Genomic DNA, 24,807 nt, shown 5'->3' on the forward strand with positions numbered 1-24,807 from the left:
ATCCCTAAAACATCAAATAAGGAAAGACTGATTAAACAAATCACTATATACCTATATACGATCATGTTATAGCGAATATTGACATTGGAAAATGTTTATGATACATTATTTAAAGGAGAAGACATATAGAAGCTATATGTAATTATACACATAAATCATTCCTGTGAGAAATTAATATATATGTAGAGATTGTTTGTACTAAAAAAAAAAAAAGCCTACTATAATATAAATGAAAATGTTAACGAGTGAGTCTATCTGGGCAGGGGGATATAAGCACCACAATGCCAGAGGTATGCGCTTGTCCTCTGCTGTAACTTTGAAATGCAGAGCAGTGCCTGGTACAAGGGAAACATAAAATAAAGAATGTTATTGCTATTTTTGCTTATTTATATTTTCTCACTAACCTGCAATGGAAATATTATTTGCAAACACATTTCTTTAAATGTTGCTTTTAAGAAGAATAATTCAGGGGCGTCTGGGTGTCTGGGTGTCTTAGTGGGTTACGCGGCTGCCTTCGGCTCCAATAATGAGTCAGGGTCCTGGAATCGAGCCCTGCATTGGGCCCCCAGCTCAGCGGGCAGTCTGCTTCTCCCTCTCCCTCTGTGTGTTAATAATTTATGTTTATATTAATTTGTTAATACTTATTATTAAAAAATAAATATTAACAAATAAATTTTTAAAAAGAACAATAATTCAAAGGCAAAACAGAATGTTTTGCAAATAGAAATGTCAGTAATGCCACCTGCCTCACAGGGTAGTAAGGTTTAAATAATAATTTCTGTAAATATGCTTTGTAAGCTCTAAAACACTATACGAATGTCAACAATTTGTTACTTTCTTAAGACCCTCCATTCCAAGTGAAATCAGTCTCATATATGTTTTGGGTGCCAGCCCTCACCTCATCCATGTCTCTTTTACTACATCATCCTCTGAAAGCACTCAGAGGTGAGTGTGGAGGCTTCGGAAGCCCGAAGTTGTGACGACAGATTGAGAGAGTGAGGGCGCGTCCATCAGGAGGAACAGCAGGTCACCAATGAAATGGACCCTGCAGAAATGTATTTATTGACATCCACTCCTAACCTCTAAAACAGAAAAATCATCTCCATGTAACGTAAGTAAAATAATCGCAAATACAGTTTATTATAACAATATCTATTATGTCCGATACTCAATTACGCTGAAAATTTTCTGACAAGTCTTATCTTTTTCAATTTTTTAAATTCATTCTACTTGAATTTACTCAGTTTTTCACTGTGAGTCGCTTGTTTCTTAGATTCGATCAGTCAAAGCCATCTATCACATTTTATCTTTCAGTGGCTACATTTTATGGATAGATTTCATCCTTTGAAGGCACACCTGCTTTCAGGCCTCGTTATGGTTTCAAATGAGGCATGTGTATATATTACAAAACATGAATGTAATTCCTTCTTACTTTTTAATGTTAGTGGTTTCCATATACAGAATATATATATACATATATATGCACACATATTTATACACTACACTAGTCATTATTTCATAAATCAGAAGCTGAAGCTCATTTTCTCCCCCTAAAACAAATGTAGGAATTGTTTTCCAGAGCTTTATTTTTCCTACTTTCACAGAGAGATCACAGAAGTAGGGTCCAAAGGAGCAGCACTCAGAGCTAAGAAGAGCTAAAAGAAGTATTTAAAAAAACAAGAAATGTTATTCGAATCCTTTTATAAATGCAGACAGAAAGAAATTTTTTTTTTCCACAGAACTCAGAAGATGAAAAACTTTTATCCCTATCAACCACATATAGGCATTTTTTAAGTTGGATGTCAGCTCCCTAAAAAAAATGGGAAGCTCTTGCCTTCACCAACGACTATTTCTTTATCTAACTGCTATTCAAAACCCAGTTAAAGGTTTGTTGTCCAGTGCTCTTTGTTTTGCTTACACTAATTAAAGGCCCTAATGAAAATGTTCTTGCCTTCCTTTAATTTTATGTAACTGCTTCATAATACTAGAGCTAAAATCCTTCCAACAAAATTGAGAAAATACTGTAATTTGGGAAGGTTACTGATAGCATAATAACAGTGGGATTCCACAATGACGGTGATCATTAAGATGTTTAAGTATTGTGATGTTTCCAAAGGGAACTGGAGCCCAGGGCGAGTGGAAGGAGGCGGTATGAGGAATCCGAGAAGATGAAGAAGTTGAGGGCCCATGTGACGCACAGCACTGAAGACGCCTGGGGAGGACCAGCGACTGAGGAGAAGGAGGACGTAGACGTGTTCCAGAGGAAGAAAGAACAGGAGAGCTGCGTGAGCGCAAGACGGGGCTAGGGAGCCAGCCTAAGAAGGAAATGCTAACAGAAGAGGCAGACAATGTGATGTGTCAGTTCCAGAAAGAATCTCATCCCATAGTCTGGCTCTTCTCAGCAGTTTGAGATGGACACACCCCAAGTCACGCTAAGGCAGCAAATACACTTCCTACTGATGATAAAACAAAGCAGCCAAACGCATTTTAACTTTATTTATTTTTTAAAAAGATTTTATTTATTTATTTGACAATAGGAGATCACAAGTAGGCAGAGAAGCTGGCCGGGGGGTGGGGGAAGCAGGCTCCCCACTGAGCAGAGAGCCCGATGTGGGCCTCGATCCCAGGACCCTGAGACCATGAACTGAATCGAAGGCAGAGGCTTAACACACTGAGCTGCCCAGATGTCCCTAAACTTTTAAAAATTTCTAACACCTTAGCTTATGTTCAGCTTCTGGAAATTTCTGCCTAAATGTAATTCATTCCGTGTTTTTCTCTGTAGATACTTTCTTGCTAGTGACAGACTTTTTTTTCCATGATAAAATCTTGAACTACCTTTTTTTTTTTTTTAAGGGTGGGGGATGGGAGGGAGATGGCAGCTCAAACTCAAGGCAACTCTGTATTATTTTTTGTTTACTGTTTGGGGATTTCTGAACCATTTGGTGCTTATTAGTTAGTTGCTGCTGTTTTTTAAAATGTCTGTAATTTCACTTTAAATTTGTGTTTAAATCTATTTAATTTAAGCAGGAGACAGCAGTTAATATCTCAAGGATAAGTACAGCTCTTCAACGGAAAAAAGGGACCTGAAAGCTAAAATGTGTTTTTGGCTTACTCTTATGACCTAAATTTATAACTAAATAAAAGTAATAATTTTAAAAATGTTTTGAAAAATAGACCCGAAATAGCAACACAAATCCACTTTGCTTGTATTGCTTTCTATTCAAAATTTCATTAAAAACATGTTCACTGTGAAGCCAGGATTCTTCTCTTGGCCAAGCAACAAGGGAGGGGAGCAGAAGGAAGAACAGCTTGGAAGAACCACACCGTGGTTTACGAGCTGGGACGGTACGTTTAAAGTATGGCAGGATGGGTTGGATCTCCCTGTAAGATTGTCTGGACATTAAAAATAGTAACAAAAACAATAACAAAAAAAATAAACTTTATTTGAAATAGACTGATCCCTTCCCGAATAGCTGATAATAACACACTGTGAAAGCATAATGGTCCGAGGAATCATCAAATTAAAATTCTCACATTTTACAGAATACCAAATGATATCATCCGCTCGGCCATGCTGTTTTCCTGCTCGTAAGCTGAATTCGTTTTAAAACTGGGCCAACTCCTCCTGGGTGTTCTGGTGATGGAAAAGACTTTCCCTAAGTTTTAGCCAAGACTTCTTCACTCTGGTATCCGATGACAAAGGATACGTGGGGGCACACATCACAGTGACCAGGTTTAGTGGGGGGTGGGGAAGAACTAATTTATAGAAAACTATTTCGGTGTGTAAAATAAAAGGGGGACAAAAGGATGCATTAAAAATAATATGCTCGGGGCGCCTGGGTGGCTCAGTGGGTTAAAGCCTCTGCGTCGGCTCAGGTCTTGATCTCAAGGTCCTGGGATCAAGTCCCATATCCGGCTCTCTGCTCAACATGGAGCCTGCTTCCACCTCTCTCTATCTGCCTGCCTCTCTGCCTACTTGTAATCTCTGCCTGTCAAATAAATAAATAAAATCTTAAAAAAAATAATACACTCATTAATTTTTTTAATATATTCTGTGATTACATACACCATGTTTACTGAATATTCAATTACTGATTTTTTAAAAGCTGGATATGCTTGTTTAAAATACATTGTTGGGGCACCTGGGTGGCACAGTCGACTGAGCGTCTGACTCTTTGTTTCAGCTCAGGTCATGATCTCAGAGTCGTTCGATCAAACCCTGTATAGGGCTCCACGTTCAGCAGGAAGTCTGCTTGGGATTCTCTCTCTCCCTCTGCCCACCCCCTACCCCGAAATAAATAAATCAACCTTAAAAAAAGAAGTACACTTCTATGTATGTAAACAAGTGTAACAAATCAAACCAAAGAAAGAAGAACACAGAAAATGATAAGCTCAGGGGAATGTGCCAGAAATGGATGAGAACAGAAAGTCAGGCGGCTCTGAAACGCTTCTAACCCAGGGACTCCTGTCAGTTGAAGCAAATACACGACTGCTCTCTCCCCCAAAAACATTCACCTCAAGAGATGAGACAGATCAGCTCTGTCCCCCCAGAGACCTCTCCAGGAGATGCAGTGTCCCAAGATCCTGGAACTTCTCCATTTACATATGGGGTTTGGGGAAGACTTTTTTAAAAAAATGTAATAATATTACCATCTAGGAAAAAGCAATAATATCACAATCGAGCTGAAAAGTGACCCACTGACCTGATTGATGGAGTTGGCGGCACAGGATGCAAGGCCTGTGCCCAGAGAAGTAAGCAGGAAGCAGGACCAGTCAAAAGGTCCTGGGGCCAGCGCAAATCCGGCTGAAGTGGTGCTGACAACCAGAGCTGCAAGACAGAAACAGAGCAGACATCTTATCACCGGAGCCCGCTCCAGACCATAAATGCCAAAAACCAAGCCAATCCATTTCAGTAGTGACACAGACTACGGGCTAATCCTCTCTCATTAAAAACAATTAAAATTTTTTTTTCTGATTATCAAAAGTACATGTGTTCATGATAGAAAAATGCTAATTTTCCTTCAGCGCCATTATACAAAAAACCAAAACAAAACAAAAAAACAATGTTCCAGATCCAATCATTCACTTATTCATTCAACAAACATTTACTGAATACCAAATTTGTCATCAGTACTGTGCTGGGCATCAGGCAGTTTATGGGATAAAGGTATGTAACGGCTCCTTCCTGCTCACAGGCACTTTGACGGGGAGATGAGTCATACATCAGTAATTCTAATACAGGGCAGCATATAGTAAGTGTCCCAATTCTGTGACAATTCCAGACCATCTGAGCAGAGGCTCACCTGTAAAAGAAGTGGTTCTGGGGTCCAGATTACAGTTAGATGATGAACAGAAGGAGATGATAATCCTACAGCCACCAGTGGGAACAGAGGGACAGAAGCAAAGCCATGCAATTCAGGCATCCGTCAATGCTGCTCCCTCCCTGAGGGCCTGGTCCTTCTTTCCCGGGGGGTTTACGGAAGCTGACAGGCCCAGAAAGTGTCTAGGGGCGGTACGATACAGTGCTGTAGAAATTGACTGGAAAAGATCACCAGTGGCGGGCTGATTGGAGAAAACTTCAAGAAGATGGCACTGAAGCTGGACCTGCAGGAGGGGAGGTAAGAAAAGGAGGAGAATGGTAGGATGGTTGGACATCAAGGGTGGTTGGACAGTTCCAAGAACAGGCACGGGGGCAAGAGAGACCAGTGTCAGGAGTCTAAAGTAATCTGATGCCATCGGCCAGGATTTCAGACCAAACACGTAGGAAGCACTACTAAGTCCCTCGTCTTTTGCCCTGCTCGACCTCTCCTCGACTGTGAATACTGTCAGTTTCAAACCCACCTCTACTGCCACCATCAGGCCCACTGACTCACAGCCCAGGTGGTGTTCTGCCCCCAGGGACCTTCAGTAATGTCTAGAGACATACTTGGTTGTCACACTGGAGGTGGGCAGACACTGGCCAGGGATGACTCTGACATCCTCTGGCACACAGGACAACCCCCCACAACAAAGAATTTTCTGGCCCCAAATATCAATAGGGCTAAGGCTGAGAAACATGTCATCTAGTCCAAGCTATTATATTGTCTGGACAATGGCAAGAGCTTGTCCCCTAAGTGGTCTCCTTGCTTCCACCTTGCCGCTCTCTCCCAAATGATATTTTATTTTTTAGATTTCGTTTATTTATTTGTCAGAGAGAGAGAGAAAAAAAAGACAAGCAGAGGGAGTGGCAGGCAGAGGCAGAGGGAGAAGCAGACTCCCTGCTGAACAGGGAGACTGACACCCGGCTCCATCCCAGGACCCTGGGGCTATGACCTGAGCCAAAGGCAGACACTTAGCAGACTGAATCACCTAGGCATTCACCAAGTTATATTTGAAAAATATAAGCGATCATATCACTCAGCTTCAAAAGTCCTTGACACTACACCTGGACTAAAAGGCAAACTTTTTCTTCTGCTGCGTGGATGTGTCTTAAACCTCTCTCTAGTCTATGCACTGTTCTCCATTGGGAGGGCCTTCTGCTCTATAAGCAGGCCAGGCTTTCTTGCCTGCAGATTCCTGTCCCCTTCCATAGCCTTCAGATCTTATCTCAAACAGGACTTCTCTTTTTCTTTTCAGAGAGAGAGAGAGAGAGAGAGAGAGAGCACATGAATGGGGGTGGGGGGACGGGCATAGGGGAGGGAGACAAGGGTGCGGACAGGGAGAGGCAGAGGGAGAAGGAGAAACCCAAGCAGGCTCCATGCTCAGCACCAAGCCTGAAGTGGGGCTTGATCTCACACCCCTGAGATCAGGACCTGAGCTGAAAACAAGAGTCGGACGCTTAACTGACTGAGCCACCCAGGTGCCCCTCAAATATGACTTCTTAGGGGGCCCTCCCCAGATACTCCTTTGGGCAGGAGCAGACTGCATGGTTCACCACTAGATTTTCAGGGCTACTGTTATGCCAGGTCCAAAGGAAGGAGTAGGGGAGGAAGAAGGGTGGTTGCCAGACGGCAGAGCCTCGAGCTGGGTAGTTTGCATGTCGTCTGGTTGGCAGGAGAGTCACTGCCAGCCCAAGGCAAGGATGTGCCCTATCCCTGGAAGGTCAGCCTAGAAGCAGTGGACACTGAAGAAACAACTGGAAAGGCTTTACCGTTAACTCCCTCGGACTACAGGTAGTAAAAGGGGACTCAAATAGATATAAGGGATATTCTGACCAGGTCACTTATTAGGACTTGGTAACTGTGAGCAGGAGAAAGACAAAATGAAATAACCACCAAAAAGGAGGAAAGGTAAAGTGCTGCACCCCAGGTGGCCTGGAGAAGAAGTGTGACATTAACAGAAAGAAGTCTGTCCAGGGAAAGGTGACGGAGCTGGCCGGTCTTAGGAAAATGTGCTGCTTTTGAAGAACCATAGGATATCCATGTAAAAATGTACAGCAATCAGACGGAAGATGAAGAGAGAGAGCAAGGCTCTCGAGAGAGAGAGCAAGGCTCTCGAGTCACTCGCCAAGAGACCATGACTGGGCCCGATGGAACAGATGAGATCAATCAACGAAGTGCGGTGTTAAGAAGTGTATAAAAATGTCAGAACGTCAGGATGCCTGGCTGGCTCAGTTCGTTCAGTGTCCGACTCTTGATTTCTGCTCAAGCTCTGATCTCAGGGTGGTGAGACTGAGCCCGCGTCCAGCTCGGTGCTCACTGGGGAGTCTGCTTGAGTTTCTTTCCTTCTGCCCTCCCCCCACCTTGTGTGCTCTCTCTCTCTCTAATAAATAATGAAAATCTTTTTTAAAAACATCACAACCTCACAGTTGGGGTAAAAGGAAACAGTGTCAGACACAAAGAACATCATGAGACACCAACCAGGAGGAAGAGGTACAGTGGAGGGACCAGAGGCCACCACCGACATTAACAAGAAATGGTCAGGAAACTGACAGCTCCACCCAATGAATCGGTTGGCACGCCCTTCTTTCTAGTCTCAGCAGCAGCACACAGAAACTCTCTGTTGTTTTACCATATGGGCAAGCCCCTAAGGCCTAGACAGGGCACAGGTTTCTTGGCATTTCTGTATTTTTTGGATGGGGCTCAATGACAACGTGCAAAGGTGGCTTGGGTACACGTGGGTAGATGGTCACCTGAACGTGTCCTTTGGCCAATAGGTCCCTCCTTTAACGACGTTGTCCCCAAATGTGGTGTACATCCACATCTCCTGGGAGATCTCCCTCCAGCACAGAGGACAGAGGCACCATGTAAAGCAGGTAGCAGGGAAAGTACAGGAACGAGTGGGTTTGGATAAAAGGTTCCAGAAAGACAAGCGGAAGATTAGGAGCTGAAGGCAAACAGGAGAAAAGAGGCCGGCCTGGGCCAGGAAGTGTGCACTGCTCTAGCTCAAGGACCACGAGCGGAAGCACAGTAATTTCACCCAAGTCCAGACTAGTGAACAGCCACATGGAGCCTTACACCCAGAAGAAAATACCAAGGGACCCCAGGCTCGCACACAGCTGTCGCAGGTGCAAGAAGAGGACATTTCACCTGTGTGTGACGAGGAAAGAACGGCCCTCACTTCACGGCCCACTGAGCCATCCCTGCATCTATGTACTGATTCCTAAGGAAAGCACCCGTTTCAGAGCCAAAAAACCTCCTTTTAGAATACTCAGAGCAGCTCACCTCTGGGAAGAGGCTTTTTCAATCTTTATAGATACAAGCCATCACCAGTCACCAAGCCTTGTTGACAGGCCGGTGTCCCAGAATGAGTCATCTTGCTTTCTGCACAACTCAAGAGCTCTCCAGAGAGGTTAGGCAACTCTTCCGTGTGTGGTGACAAGCCAGGACTGGAAGAAAAGTCTGTTAACACCCAGGCTACTTCTCAACTGAACCACCAGGAAGACAGGTTGATGGTATCCCTGGGAGAACCAGAAGGAAAAGAGAAAGCAGGGCATTCCCTCTAAAAATGAACTAAGTAAATTGTTTCCACCCATGGAGCCAATCAGTTGAAATAATTCTTTTTTTTTTTTTTACACTTATTTATTTGAGAGAGAGAGAGTGCAGCAGGGAAGGGCAAGGCAGAGGAAGAGAGAGCATCTCAAGCAGATTCCCAGCTAAGCACGGAGCCCGATGCAGGGCTCAACCTCACGACCCTGAGATCCTGACTTGAGCTGAAATCATGGGTCAGACGCGTCACTGACCGAGCCACCCGGGGCCCCTAAAATAATGCTTGACTCAATGTTAAAGCCTTGAACTTAAACCCAAAGTAGACTATTTATAAACAACTATGGTAGTTAAAAGAGCACAGAAAATGCACAATAACATTTTCAGTATGTAATTAGTAAATTCCAGAGTCCCCAAAATAACTTTAGTTATCTCTCAATATCCACATCCACATTTCGTACTCTGTTTTATAAACAATTAAGAAGAAAGAGCAAATTCCACTGGAGTGGATATGACCGTATCTCATAATCACTAAACTGTCAAAAATAAAAATGCTGTGAGAAGAACGTTCACTTTGTTAAGAACCAGAAAGGGAGTGTAGCTACACGAAAATAGAACTATTAATTCAGAGGAGAAAGTATCTTGTTTTTCTTTTTATTTGCCCCAGAGTTTGACTGAGGAATACAGAAAGCACATCAGATTTTGACTAACGGGTCAACTCCTAAGTTGAAAAGAGACAGAATGTGGTTTGCCAAAAAACTGACAGAGGGAAAGGACTGTTTTATTAAGACTTAACAATGACGCGGTTTACAAAATGGAAAGACTGCCTAATTTAAAATTGCACACATTGTAATGTCCACGAAAAACTGATTGGGATTATTATTATAATAATTATTATTGAGGAGGAAATCTGCATTTTTAACATGTTTCTTAAAAGACATCAAACTCTAACAAAGAACGCATTTATACTTACTTCATCAAGGCAATTAACTTAAAGAAGGAGGAAGGCAGAAAGGATTGATAAACTGAACAAGTAAAATTGACCAAAGCAATATTCTCACACAACTGTAATTAAAGTTTTCATTGATTTCCTGGGATTCATTATGTGGAATCATTCTGCAACACCAGGATCTCATTAAAAGTGAGTGTAATATATTCTTTCATTAATAACACTTGAAATTATATTTTATTTGGTAATCTCATATTCTGTCCCTTTACATGTAAACATAAAATCAATGCTCCCAATGAGGCGTGACCCATCTGACAGAAGCCCAGAGCGGGGCACTGGACAGCAAGCCTTGGGATGGCTCTGGAAGGAAGTCAACGAGGAACCCTGCCCCACCACCATTCCTGCCAATGAACCAACCACAAGCACCCCATGCAAAAACCTCGGCAGTGGTCTGGGAAGGTGCTTAGGATATAGGCAGTCCTGAGTATTCTACCCAAGCTCAGCTCAGCAGCAACCCCACCCATCTCTTCCGAACCACAAGGCCTGTCCTAAGACCCATCAGGGCCTCCTTCTTCCAGAGCCCATCATTCACAGGGTCGACAAGTATGTTTTCTTGTCTGCCTGCCTTCTCCAGAGAAAAGTTCTTACTTATGTTCTATATAACATATATTTATTCTGACACAGTCACGAGTACGCCTGTCCCACTGGGCTGGAAGAAAGCAAAAGCCCCCGATGGGAACTGCCTAGGAGTTCTGCCAGAAGGCTCTGGCAAAGGATGTAAGTGGTTATAGCAAGGAGCTAACTTGAAGAATAATACAACCTTAAATTAAGGTCAAAGGGAACTTTGAGTAACTGACATTATTCTCTGTCCTGATTTCAGAACCCTGGGACTACCTATCAGATGGATGCTATCTCCAAATCTGGGGATGGGAAGTTATTCCGCTGTTCTGTATAGAAGAGCGCTAGCTGTTGGACAGTTCTCTTCCGACCAAGCCAAATCCGCTTCCTTGAAAAGACCTCCTTGTCATTTCTCTCTCCTCGAGTAACACTGAGGGATCCCTCTCTTGCACAATCCTTCAATCACCCAAATGCAACGATCCCACCATCTTGGTTTCCCCAACCTAAGTGTCCCTAGGGACCAACAACTCTTGACTTACGCACTCCTGTCCACGCCATATGACACATTTAAGAGACACACTTGTGTTTCATGGTAACAAAACCACTCAGCACAGTGCCCAGCAAATGAGGACTTAGTGAGGGGCGCTCTTGGTAATTCTTGAAATGTGGTTTCTAGAATTTTAGGTGAAATATGTCTCTGGCCACTAAGCTTAAACTTAACATTTCAAAGCGGTGCCTTAAGGAACTTCTAGAGACAACAAAGCATTGCCTACAAGCTCTGAATGCCTCTATGTTGTGAGCCCAGTAACTTCTCAATGGCTCCAGGGGAGTGACCTGAGACCAGTCCTTTCATCAATGTGTATTAAAAATGATAATAGTAAAAAAGAAAACTTATGTTTTTGAAGCACTTTACAGTGCCAAACTGCTTTTATGTGTATTTAAACCTCGGAAACATGGCACTTCCAAAAAAAAAAAAAAGGAGGGTGTGGATAACTCAGGGACATGGGAAGAAATCATGAGAACTTTCACTTTAGTTATTTTAAAACACACTTTATGAACACAGTGCATTGTTAGAAGAGCATATGAATTTCATTTACAAATAACTCTTCATTTTTCTGCCATACGTGACTTTATACACAATAGTATACACATTATAAATATATGTACGTGCACGACAGAAAGAAAAAAGAGAAGAGAAACGGAAAGGAAAGAAAAAGAAAAAGAAAAAAAGGAAAGAAGGAAGAGGGAGAGAATGAGAGAGAGGGAGGGAGGAAGGAAGGTTATTTTTTAAAGGCTCAATTCTCTAAGAACTACTGTTCTCTGAGCATAAGCATAATGAAGGCACTTTATTTCCCAAGATCATCAGTTTAAAATAACTACAAGGATGGTATTAGAAAATTGGTCATCTACAAACTGATTTTATCTCTGTCTTTTAAAATCTCACTTTTTTTTTTTTAAAGCATGGGCTCCTAAAGAATTAAGTGAAAAACAAAATTCCAATAAATCAATTTGGATAATTATCAACTCTGGTAAAAGAGTTAGTCAAAAGATTAAAACCCCCGGCTAAATGAGAATTTGAGATCCTCTATAGATTTCAAATTATCCTTGTGATCTATTATATCTCATTATCCCTGAAAGCAGATACTGTGCAACACTGGGATCCAAATCCTACAAACCTGAGACGTATTCTCTGTAAACTTCTTGCACATAACAAAGCTGACAGGAATAGGCAGTTAATGAACCTGTATGTGGTTTTGCTCCTGTGTGTGTCCAAGCAATGGAATCAGTTTTGTTAGCTGATCCCAAGGTTCAAAAGGATGTAACTTAATTAAGAGGCAGGAATTAAGTCTTTTCTGATTTTAAAATGAGCGTGTAGTTTTTACTTAATAGCTGTAGTGAAGATTTCCTCTTCTCTCTTCATTTCTATTAACAGCTTAAGCTTCAAATGGTTCAATGTCTAATGTAAATGAGTTTTTTAGGCTTCCTGGCTTGGCAGCCTCAGGGAACCTCTTGACACAGTGCTCTCACCAACCCACATATCAAAGAAGGTAGTAATTCTTCTGCTTACTGCTAAATTCAGATGAAAAGTCAGGGGATGAGAGACACAGTATTTTTTTGCCCAGCCACATTAAAGGGTATCAATCAGGGGTAACTGATTACAAACCATAACCACTTCTGGTTAAAAGATAAGACTTTTTATAGAAATTTTTAATAACACAGCTGCGAAGGTTAAGAACTTACAGGGCCTTCCTGTTTCCCTCTGTCTTTTTCCCATTTAGTTAACAACCAAAGCTGATCCAAAAAATCCTAGGACCAAATTAAAACTCATACTTCAAATTGATTGAGCAATACTCTTACCAAAATGAAACATTTACGTGTGGTCCCCAAGGCAATTCACCAGGAAGCATTTGGTTTGCATTTATAGTCAGCATTCAGAAAAGGGAAATGAAATATCTATCAGGTCTGTTTAAATAAATACATAAATAAAACCTGTTTATATCTAAGTTAATAATGCAACACTGAATGAGATCCCACGACTGTTCTTTCAATTAGTTTTTCCTTGAACCCTCTAAGCTTTTCTACTTTGTCATCCTATTTTGGGGTCCCCCCCCTTTTCAATAAAGAACTATTTCTTCTTACTATACTTAATAAACAACACTTTACAGTGTTTGTGACTAATTGGAAAACTTTTCCATATAACAGATGCGTATTAAACTTGTAAGAAGTGAAACCATGTCCTTGGAAATATGAGTTTGGCAAGAAGGGACGGTTAGTTGAGCTTTTTCTCAGTTTCACCTCAATACTGTTGAAGTGTCGCTATCCACACAGCAGCTATTTTACGATAAACCTTTCAAATAAAGAATTAAGATTATTGCTCATTTATCATTTGGATTTTGACAGGATTTAGTGTTTAATCCACATTTGAATATTTTTTTTTGCTACATATGTAACAGGGCAGTAAAATGGGCTTGCTTACTTGTTCACTTTGTATTGGGACCAATGCACAGACATACCTCTACTAATGCATCGTAATCGTCTTCTGCATGGAAAATTTTTGTTTACCCCTAGTGATTTAGTTATGCAATTATGCCGGCCACGTCATTATCCTAGACGTTCAAGACAACTTTTTAGCATAAAGACTCTAAGAAATACTTTTAAGATAATCAACAAATGGAAGAATTCTCTTAATGACGTGGCTGTCCCTTTAAGGGAAACTGACTTTGCCAGCTCTCACAGATGGCTCATTGACAATCTTTACTCAGTACCTATCTGAAGAATAAAACAACAACAACAACAAAATGGTCACTTAATTGGGGACTAGATTAAAGCAAAATTGAGTCTTCAAGGGCCCCTCTGAGCTTCCAAGCTTTCATAAGTTCCGTGAACTTTCTGGGTAACACAGGAGGGCTATCTTCCGTCCCCACAGTTATGCTGTGTACAAAATAAGGTAGCCAGTTAAAAACTCCAGTAGAGAACGGCAACAGGGGAAAGGGACAAAGTAAAAAGTAGGCACAGGGACGACCAAGCACAGCAGTCCGAAGTCACCTGCCCAGGTACAGTAGTTTCCAGGCACCACAGCATTCAACTACTTCAGTAAAGTAACTGGTTATTTGTAATTAAAAGGCTAAACTGTTCAAAATTCTGCAGGTGATGGCAACAACAGCAACAAAAAATCCCAAGGTGTAAATTCAGATAAAAATGCACCTCTGGGGACGCCTGGGTGGCTCAGTGGGTTAAGCCTTTGCCCTCGGCTCAGGTCATGATCTTGGGATCCTGGGATGGAGTCCCATCTTTTCCCTCTGCCTCAGCCCCTCCCTCCTGCTCCTGCTCTCTCTCACTCTCTCTCTGCCCCTCTCAAACAAATAAAGCTCTTTTTTAAAAAAATGCACCCTGTATTTTCCTACAAAATACCGATATGCCCTTTTCATTTTTTGTCTCCGAATTCACCACCCCCACCATTCTGATATTAAAACATAAAGCTGCTGAGCAAAAACTTTTTCTAGCACTGAAAGTAGTAACCTTGTCCTATTCTCTTAAAACTCAATTTTGTGTTTCCTTCCTTGGGCTCAATAAAGGACACACGGCATACTTTGCTCTGAATTGGAAACCAAGCTCTTGCTGATACCCCAAAATGAGAGAGAACTAGGCACCGGGCCAGTCTGACTAGCAGGGGTGAGAAGCAAGCATCTGGGCCTCCCTGGGGATTCGGGTGACACACCACCCATGGAGGATGGAGCTATCTAACTGGCGGGAGGTGGCGGGGGGAAAGGAACTGGGTCCAGGGGAGAAAAGGCAAGGACAGGTGCAAATTCAGAAATACTGCATTGGCAGGAAGACTTGCGACTCCCAGTCAATGAAAACTAAACCTGCATGCTGGTTTGAAATGGGAATCGAGGTAGTTCACTCACACTGAAGGGCGAAGGGTGCGTCAGGGAGAGGAGGGTGAGTGCGTTCTCCAGAGAAGGAGAGTTTGTTAAAGCATGGTCTGACCTCCCCAACCCCCAGCCCCAACCCAGCCTGAAGGCGTTTATGGAGACCAGAACCAGCACTCCAAGCTCTCCAGGGTAAATGAAGGCAGGCTCTCTAGGCAGATGGTGTACTTGGGGGCGAAGCAAACAGAGCCAGACGCCAAAGCCCTTGGGGCCTGTGGTGGTGCTGCTCAGAAGTCTGGGAAGGAGAGCTGCATGGCCTTACCAGGCTCGTCCCCACTGGAAGGCTCTAGTCGAGCTCTGCTCTGTGCCACGGTCCCCGCCCCACAGCTTCTCACTGGCACAAAGGACTGGTCTCCAGATGTGCACGTGATGGTCAAGATGACAGGGAAAGGCTGCGGACAGAGCAGCGGGCATGCACTGCCATCAATGGGAAGGTCAGCATCATGCAGGCGAGCCAGCTTTCGGACAAGGTGTGCGTGATGGTGGTGGTACCCGGGAGCACCACTGGGCGGCATAGGGGGTTTTCTTGGGGAAAACCCTATGGTGGAGAGGCAGGCAGCCCTGTGTCTTCTTCCTGAAAGGGGATGACTGCATATTCAGACAGCCCAGCCCGTGCTGGGGGGACACAGACAACTTGGCTGCCAGCAGTTGATGGGCTGGATTTTACATGTTTCACTTCTCTAAGAATTATGCCAGATCTGAAAACCTCCCTTGCAGCTGGAGGTAGCCACTTGGTACTGTACTGGCCAGTGAGACCTAAGGGGAAGTTCCCATCAAGAGCTTTCCTTCCCAAATAAAAATACAAAGTCTTATAAGGAGGTTTCTGTCTTGCCACACAGTCCCTCTTCTTCATTCTTTCAGCCTGGAGTACAGCATGACCACGGAGGTGCGGCAGCCATTCTGGGGTCTTGAGGACAAAAACCAAAGCAAATAACAGAGCCAAAAGGAGGAGCCAGGTAAGCTGACAATATCCTTTAGCACTAGCTCTAGACTCATCATTTTGTACTCCTCTAAGCCAGAGAAAAATAAACCCTTGATTTAAGTCACTGTTCAAGTTTTCAGTTACGTGCAGCTGAGCCCATTCTCAACCTTATTTTTTTTCCTGTTTCTCTTCTTTAAATATGTTGATATATTTTTTAAAACATTTTATTTATTTATTTAAGAGAGAGGGAGAGGGAGAAGCAGACTCCCCACTAAGCAGGGAGCCCAACTCAGGGCTTGGTCCCTCAACCCTGAGATCATGACCCGAGCAGAAATCAAAGGCTACATGCTCAATGACTGAGCCACCCAGGCGCCCAAATTTGTCAATATTTTTTGAGAATGATTATCATCCTCATGAAATTCATCTTGACATTCCTCTGACATTTACCATAGCATCTTACACTTAAAGTCAATTTAATGAACATTGAACTGATATAAAATAATTAAATCATCAGAAAACAGAATAAAATAGCCCAGATACATATATTTTTCATCTAACTTAGAACATTGGCTAAGGCATCTTCATGGCCCACCCCTACCAGAAACCAACTGAAATGAGTGAATAAAACTAAGAACCAGAGAAAAAGCTGCATCAGCAGTAAACTAGGCAGAGAGGATATACTAAAACCCTCAAGAAATTATTTGTCAACTAGAGCACAGAGGAAACTCAATTGAAGACAGCTGCTGAGAAATGACTTGCTACTTTCATTTTCTGACTGGCAAAAAATTAGAGTGCCTAAGTAACAACTAAGAAGGAAACAGAAAAATACGGGAAAGGAGGGCTGTCTGACGGTACCCACAGTTTCTTGCTAACACGGAGAGGTGGGAGGCAGGGGCAGAGGCCAGGGAGGAAGACGGGCGGGACGGGCCCAGGAGGAGTATTTATCGAGGCAGAGTAAAGTGGTCACACCAAAAAGAAGGCAGGGCCCTGCCTTGACATCCTTCTCCCTGAGACTAGGAAGAAACATTCCAGCCCCCTGAATCCAGTGTTGCATGACACCCACTAACACCCCACCCTGGCACGGGATGTATTCTGCAGCTCAGGGGCTTGGCGGAGAGCAAAGGCAGACTACACTCAAAACCAGACTTGGGGAGTAAGATGCTGGTGCTGTGATTTCAAAAACACAGAGCCAAACACCTTTCCAGAAAAAGTTCCCTGGCTGGTAGCTAGCTCCCTGTGTATCTCCTCGGGCCACAGGACCTTTACACTGGTCATGTAAAACGGTAACCTCTATCCTCCAACTTAAAAGGCAAGAGGAGTCCAACAATGCCAAATTAAACTGTCAGGTGATGAAAAAAAACCAGACTGTGCATTCCTTCAATTGGTCCATAATGAGCACCTACTATGTGCCCGCTATTGCTGGAGGCACAGAGGCCGGAAGGCTGCAGAGACACAGTGCCTGTCCTCCTGGACTTTACACTTTTGGGGGTGTGACCGATGCCAGGAATAATCGTCTTCCCTCAGGAATGGATTAAGATGAGGAGAGGGAAAATGGGCTAGTTGGAAGCTTTAAAAAAAGGACTCTACAACATAAAAAAAAAAAAAAAAAAAAAAAAGCACAGAAGAAAAAGAGGTTACATATATTTCTGAAGAAGAGGCATCACAGAACCAGCAGACCCTAAGCTCCCCCCAGAGAATTGACCCAGGAGCGGGGCGTGTGTGGGGGGACCCTCACCCCTCTCTGGACACTTGGAAGGGCACATCTGGGGCATAACAGGGACTCTGTGAATAGCAGGAGGACAAGGCAGAAAAAACGAACGCCATGAAATAGAATAAAAGGACTGAGAAAACGATACAGAAACAGACACTGCCGTTAGCAGAAGGCTGGAAGTCAGGAGCGGTGATCAAAAGCAGACAGCAGCAAATGTAGTCAGGGCCGTACCTGACCCACCTCACGGGTCTTTCTGAACGCAGCAGAAACCACAGTGAGGAAAGCAAGCGGGGAAACAGAATGAAGCCGCAATTACGCCAGAGAATAAAATAACCAGTATAAATAGGAAAAACAGAGACAACCTGATCGTCACTTGACTGAAAACCTGAAAAACTCAAGCATCAACTGAAAAAAAAAAAAAAAAAAATATATATATATATATATATATATATATATATATATATATTTACTATTTCAAAATCATCAGTAAAGATATGTCATCTATTCAAAGAAAACGATAAAACCTGAGAGACATAAAAGATCTGGATAGACGAAGATGATATATACCGTAAAGATCTCAATCCGTCCCCAAATTAATCTGTAAATATGCAGAGATTCCAATGAAAAAACTAACAATTTTGGGGGGATTAACTCCAAATTCTACCGTTGCTGAAATGCATTTCCTGTAAGGGAAATATTTAAATGAAAATACAAAATCACAAAATTAAAAATACAGATTTAAACACTCCAGTGCCATTTTTCACCCACCAAATAGGTAGAGTTATTTCTTTTATTTATTTATTTATTTATTTATTTATTTTTATTTTTTATAAACATATATTTTTATCCCTAGGGGTACAGGTCTGTGAATCGCCAGGTTTACACACTTCACAGCACTCACCATAGCACACACCCTCCCCAATGTCCCCCTTCTCCCAAACTCCCTCCCCCCCAGCAACCCTCAGTTTGTTTTGTGAGATTAAGAGTCACTTACGGTTTGTCTCCCTCCCAATCCCATCTTGTTTCATTTATTCTTCTCCTACCCTCTTAACCCCCCATGTTGCATCTCCACTTCCTCATATCAGGGAGATCATATGATAGTTGTCTTTCTCCACTTGACTTATTTCGCTAAGCAGGATACCCTCTAGTTCCATCCAAGTCATCGCAAATGGCAAGATTTCATTTCTTTTGATGGCTGCATAGTATTCCATTGTGTTTATATACGACATCTTCTTTATCCATTCATCTGTTGATGGACATCTAGGTTCCTTCCATAGTTTGGCTATTGTGGACATTGCTGCTATAAACATTCGGGTGCACATGTCTATGCTACCTAAAGCAATCTACACATTTAATGCAATTCCTATCAAAGTACCATCCATCTTTTTCAAAGAAATGGAACAAATAATCCTAAAATTTATATGGAACTAGAAAAGACCTCAAATAGCCAAAGGAATATTAAAAAAGAAAGCCAAAGTTGGTGGCATCACAATTCCGGACTTCAAGCTCTATTACAAAGCTGTCATCATCAAGACAGCATGGTACTGGCACAAAAACAGACACATAGATCAATGGAACAGAATAGAGAGCCCAGAAATAGACCCTCAACTCTATAGTCAACTAGTCTTCGACAAAGCAGGAAAGAATGTCCAATGGAAAAAAGACAGCCTCTTCAATAAATGGTGTTGGGAAAATTGGACAGCCACATGCAGAAAAATGAAATTGGACAATTTCCTTACACCACACACAAAAATAGACTCAAAATGGATGAAGGTCCTCAATGTGAGAAAGGAATCCATCAAAATCCTTGAGAACACAGGCAGCAACCTCTTCGACCTCAGCTGCAGCAACATCTTCCTAGGAACATCGCCAAAGGCAAGGGAAGCAAGGGCAAAAATGAACTATTGGGATTTTATCAAGATCAAAAGCTTTTGCACAGCAAAGGAAACAGTTAACAAAATCAAAAGACAACTGACAGAATGCGAGAAGATATTTGCAAACGACATATTAGATAAAGGACTAGTGTCCAAAATCTATAAAGAACTTAACAAATTCAACACCCAAAGAACAAAGAATCCAATCAAGAAATGGGCAGAGGACATGAACAGACATTTCTGCAAAGAAGACATCCAGATGGCCAACTGACACATGAAAAAGTGCTCCACATCACTCAGCATCAGGGAAATACAAATCAAAACCACAATGAGATATCACCTCACACCAGTCAGAATGGCTAAAATTAACAAGTCAGGAAATGACAGATGCTGGCGAGGATGCGGAGAAAGGGGAACCCTCCTCCACTGTTGGTGGGAATGCAAGCTGGTGCAACCTCTCTGGAAAACAGCATGGAGGTTCCTCAAAATGTTGAAAATAGAACTACCCTATGACCCAGCAATTGCACTACTGGGTATTTACCCTAAAGATACAAAGGTAGAGTTATTTCTAAATATGCAGTATTATCTAGCATTTTTGGTGAAGCTGTGGAGAGTTGGTTAATCTGGTAATAGCGTAGACTGCTGGGAGCTTTTCTCAAGAGAAATCTGTCAGGAAAAATTAAAACTTACAGAGTCTGCATAGCCTTTGATTGAGCAAGGCCCCTGCAGGCGCCTACTGGAGGAAAATGGTCACGGATATCACAGCACCATTTGTAATCACAAAAACCGAAAAGAATCTAAGGGGAAAAGGTGGTAAATAAATTACGATACGGCCATGCCAACGGCATGCTATCTACCCATTAAAAACGAAAAGCATAAAAAAAAAAGCAAAGCAAAACAAAACCAAAAGCATACTGGGCACCTGGTGGCTCAGTGGGTTAAGTCTCTGCCTTCAGCTCAGGTCATGATCCCAGGGTCATGGGATCAAGTCCCGCATCGGGCTCCCTGCTCAACTGAGAGCCTGCTTCCCCATGCTTGTGTTCCCTCTCTCACTGTCTCACTCTCTCTGTGTCAAGTAAATAAATAAAATATTTTAAAATATAATAATAAAAAAAAACAAAAGCGCATGTCTAAGGCTCTTTCAGAAATAAATGTGTACAGGCCAGATGTACCATGGTATGAAAAATCATTATTACTAGCAGTAAAAGCCACAGACTACCTAAATATCAATTAAAAAGGAAATGGTTCAATAAATTCAATGTATCCACATTATGAAGTACAGGGAACTTTAAGAAAACAAAGGCGGAAGATTTAACTTTAGGGATAAGGAAGCTTGTCTGTGACACAATATTTAGGGCAGAATCCAAATAACTGAACAAAATGTGTTTTATGACCCTGTTTTTTTTTTTGTTTTTTTTTTAAATTTTTTATTTTTTATAAACATATATTTTTATCCCCAGGGGTACAGGTCTGTGAATTACCAGGTTTACACACTTCACAGCACTCACCAAAGCACATACCCTCCCCAATGTCCATAATCCCACCCCGTTCTCCCAAACCCCCTCCCCCCAGCAACCCTCAATTTGTTTTGTGAGATTAAGAGTCACTTATGGTTTGTCTCCCTCCCAATCCCATCTTGTTTCATTGATTCTTCTCCTACCCACTTAAGCCCCCATGTTGCATCACCACTTCCTCATATCAGGGAGATCATATGATAGTTATGACCCTGTTTTTATAAAACAAACACATCAGAAACTATGTACGCATTAATATAACATATAATGCAGCATAGAGACGATGAACCTTTTTTTGAACCTTTACCGTACGCTAGGCTGAGTACTTGTTTACTTGTTATCTCCCATAATCCTGACAACACTCCCATGAGGCAGGATTATCCTATTTTACAGATGAAGAAACTGAGGCTTACAGAAATGAACAAATACATGTCCATATCACAAAATCAATAAATGGTAGAGCAGAGACTGCAGCCCAGGCAGCCTTAGTCCAGAGGCTGTGCTGTTTCTATCGAGATGCACGGTGTGCACAGAAGAGGCTCAAACACCATGTGCAAAACAGTTACCTACACAGATCAAAGGGGACCTTTTTATATTACATGTTTTCTTCATAAGAAAACACTACTTTCAAAACTTAAAATTAGGGGCAGCTGGGTGGCTCAGTGGGTTAAAGCCTCTGCCTTCAGCTCAGGTCATGATCTCAGGGTCCTGGGATTGAGTCCCACATTGGGCTCTCTGCTCATCGGGGAGCCTACTTCCTCTCTCTCTGCCTGTCTCTCTGCCTACTGGCGATCTTTGTCTGTCAAATAAGTAAATAAAATCCTAAAAAAAACAAAACAAAACAAAAAAAAAAAAAAACAAAAAAACCAACTTAAAATTAAGTCACCCAAAACAGGGCAAATATACTGACACAAAACATATGCACAGAATAATATCTCACTAAAATTACAAAAAGCATTTACATTGTGGTCTTACATTTGCTTAAGAAGCAAACACATATGAACAGGATGGATGGAAAAAAAAACTCTAGAATATGCCAAAATCATCAAAATGCTTATTATTTTGAACATTCTTTTCATTTTTGCTTATCTGTATTTTCCATTTTGTTTCCTAAAAGTAACCAATAAAGATAGTATTTTAACATTTATAAGCATATCATTATTAAGGCAATTATTTCAAAATATAAATGAAAAGTCAGGAAATCATAATTCTACTCAATCAATATAAAGATTCCTTATAGTATCTGAGAGCCAAAGACTGCAGCCAGCTGACTTTGACTTTTAATATACAAGCAATCTAAAATAAAACTATATCCTCTATTCTTGTGGGGGTTTTTTTCTTTTAATAAAAAGCATTCTAGGCTCTGGGGGAAAAAATCTATACATTGATAGACTGTAGTTTGTATCAGTCCCATCAACAGCATAATCTATTGGTTCTAACAAACAATCTATTTTCGTGTTCTGGTCTCAGAAAGCATGTTGTAGCTTTTCAGCACAGATGTTATGGGGGGGGTAACCCTGCTTTTTATTGGCCCATATTAAGTATAAACTCAGTTGAGTCACCAAAGCCTCTTATGATCCTAACCCAAATAAAATTTCTCCAACCCGGTGTGGTCCTTGCAACAAACTCCAAAAACATATTGTAAATAGCTCAGTTGGCAAGAGAAACTCAAGGGAGACATTACTGCTTCTTTATAAATTCAGTCTTAACTTCCTTTCATAGAAAAAAAAAACCTTAAATGGTATAGCACCAGCAAACATTTGGCTCAGATCCTGGCATGAATGTCAAGGCATCTGTCTGTGACTACCCGGCTATCCTACAAATGAAACAGAAATAAGGTCACTGTATGGCCCTTCACTTATCCTACGGTTAATTATCGTTGGTATATTACAGCTATAAACAAAGTGAGGCAAAGAAAGACTAGTTCTATAAAAGTGATCGCTGACTCTCAGATATTTCTGCCCCGGCTATCATTAGCTATAAATGAATTGCCCAAGATGTTAAGAGTCTGAAAGAAATCAATTGATAGATACCAGGGATTTTCTTTAAGAAAAAAAAAAAAATCCTGCTGACTCCAAGACATGTGTGAATTCAAGTAATAAACTAAATAGGGAGGTAAAAGGTCAAATAAGGGGGTAGGGGTCACCCAAAGGGTGCTGCCTCTTTAAATGGAATAAGCAGAAGGAAATGACTTTAATTCAATTAGCTCATCTAGAAACCTGGGGCATGGAATATATAAAATGATACGAGGGGAAATTTACTGCCCTGGGACTTCTCCTTCTGTGGTTGCAGGGGAGGCTGCTGCTCCCCTTTTCCTCAGTACATCTTGCTTTTGCATCCTTGTCTTGTGTGGTCCAGATCCTGCCCAGCTGGCTTTCCCTGCTGCCAGCGGTAGAGAGGGCTGCTCTGGCTCTCACAGGGTGAGCGCTCCCCACATCCAGCCAGACCATCGGGTCTGCGACCGGCCCTCTTCCTGCCCAACACCTACTTCACTTGCTTGAAGGGTGGTCTGGGACCACCTGCATCAGATCATCTGGTGTGCTTGTCAGAAATGCAGATCTCTGGGTCCTGTCCCAGACCTACAGGATCGGAATCCCTGGGGACAGCGGCCAGGAAGCGTCATGTGAACACGTGTGCAGTATATGCTCATTAGCATGCGGACGTGTGGGAACCGAAGACTCAGTGCACACTGACACATGACGTACTGTTAAATGAGCAATTTAATCGCAGCTTTAGATTCCAGTCTCCATGTTTTATACATCAAACCCTGCATCCGGAATGCCTGTTCTGATATACAACACTGTAAGGTACAAGAAAGGAAAAGCAGGATAGCAACAGTCAGGGTGAAGGAGAGAAAGGTGTGGCCTCCCGCCAAAAAAAATGGGTCCTAAACCAATTTCCACACTTTCGTTCTGTGCCCAAAGAAGTGAGCATTCTGAAAATAAACTTTAAGGAATTCTTCTAAATGAATCATTTCAAGTACCTCATTTAAGGCTCTTCTTAAGAAGAGGAAACACTGACAATTATCTCCTGATTTAGCAGTCAGTCAACACTGACTTCCTAAGGGCCAAATAAAATACTTTCTGGCCAGCCATCTTAGTAGACCTCTAGCATTTAAGTGTTGATCACTTCATTCAGGAACTGTGTCTTCTCCTCTGGTGTCTGTGACTAAGCCCTTTCCTGTTTCCCTTCCTCTGATCAGTTAGTTTCTCGCGGGCTCCGTTACATGCTCTACCCAATCCTTAAAAGGGGATGCACCCCCAAACGACCTTGGTCTTCTGTTCTGGTCACTACACACCGGCCCCTGACAATTTTGCTGGCCACCTCCACTTCACGGCTGAGCGCCATGCTGAAGACCCAACATCTTGCAGCCCAATATCCTGTCTGAGCTCCTGTCCTCCACGGCCAACCGCCCACCGAACCTCTCCACCAGGATATGCAGCAGCCGCTCAAAATCCATGAGACCAAAACTGAGCTCATCTCTGCGTCAAACCTGTTTCTTCCATCGGTGTTCACACTCTTCAGCCTCCCAGTACCACTGATCCACACAAGAAAGCTGGGAGGTTTTCTAGAGCAAGGCTAATCATCTCACACTCAAATGCCTATGGCAGGGGCGCCTGGGTGGCTCAGTGGGTCAAAGCCTCTGCCTTCAGCTCAGTTCGTGATCCCAGGGTCCTGGGATGGGGCCCCAACATCGGGCTCTCTGCTCAGCAGGGAGCCTGCTTCCTCCTCTCTCTGCCTGCTTCTCTTCCTACTTATGATCTCTATCAAATGAATAAATAAAATCCTTTAAAAAAATGCCTGTGACAGCACCTAGGGAAGGAATTTATCTTTTAACAGACAAATGTATGGGTGGCTCAGGTCATGATCCCAGCATCCTGGG

At 42.3% G+C, this 24,807-nt stretch overlaps 1 protein-coding gene across 1 annotated transcript in view; it reads right to left on the minus strand.

Annotated features, from left to right (window-relative positions):
* LOC131815781 (protoheme IX farnesyltransferase, mitochondrial) overlaps window positions 1-24,807 on the minus strand; it is a 136,930-nt gene that overhangs the window by 99,791 nt on the left and 12,332 nt on the right. The window contains exon 4 of the mRNA XM_059147732.1: window positions 4,704-4,828. Coding sequence (XP_059003715.1) covers window positions 4,704-4,828 — 125 coding nt within the window. The remainder of the gene's footprint in view (window positions 1-4,703; window positions 4,829-24,807) is intronic.

Source organism: Mustela lutreola, chromosome 15 (genome assembly GCF_030435805.1).
Source record: "Mustela lutreola isolate mMusLut2 chromosome 15, mMusLut2.pri, whole genome shotgun sequence".
NCBI lineage: Eukaryota > Metazoa > Chordata > Mammalia > Carnivora > Mustelidae > Mustela > Mustela lutreola.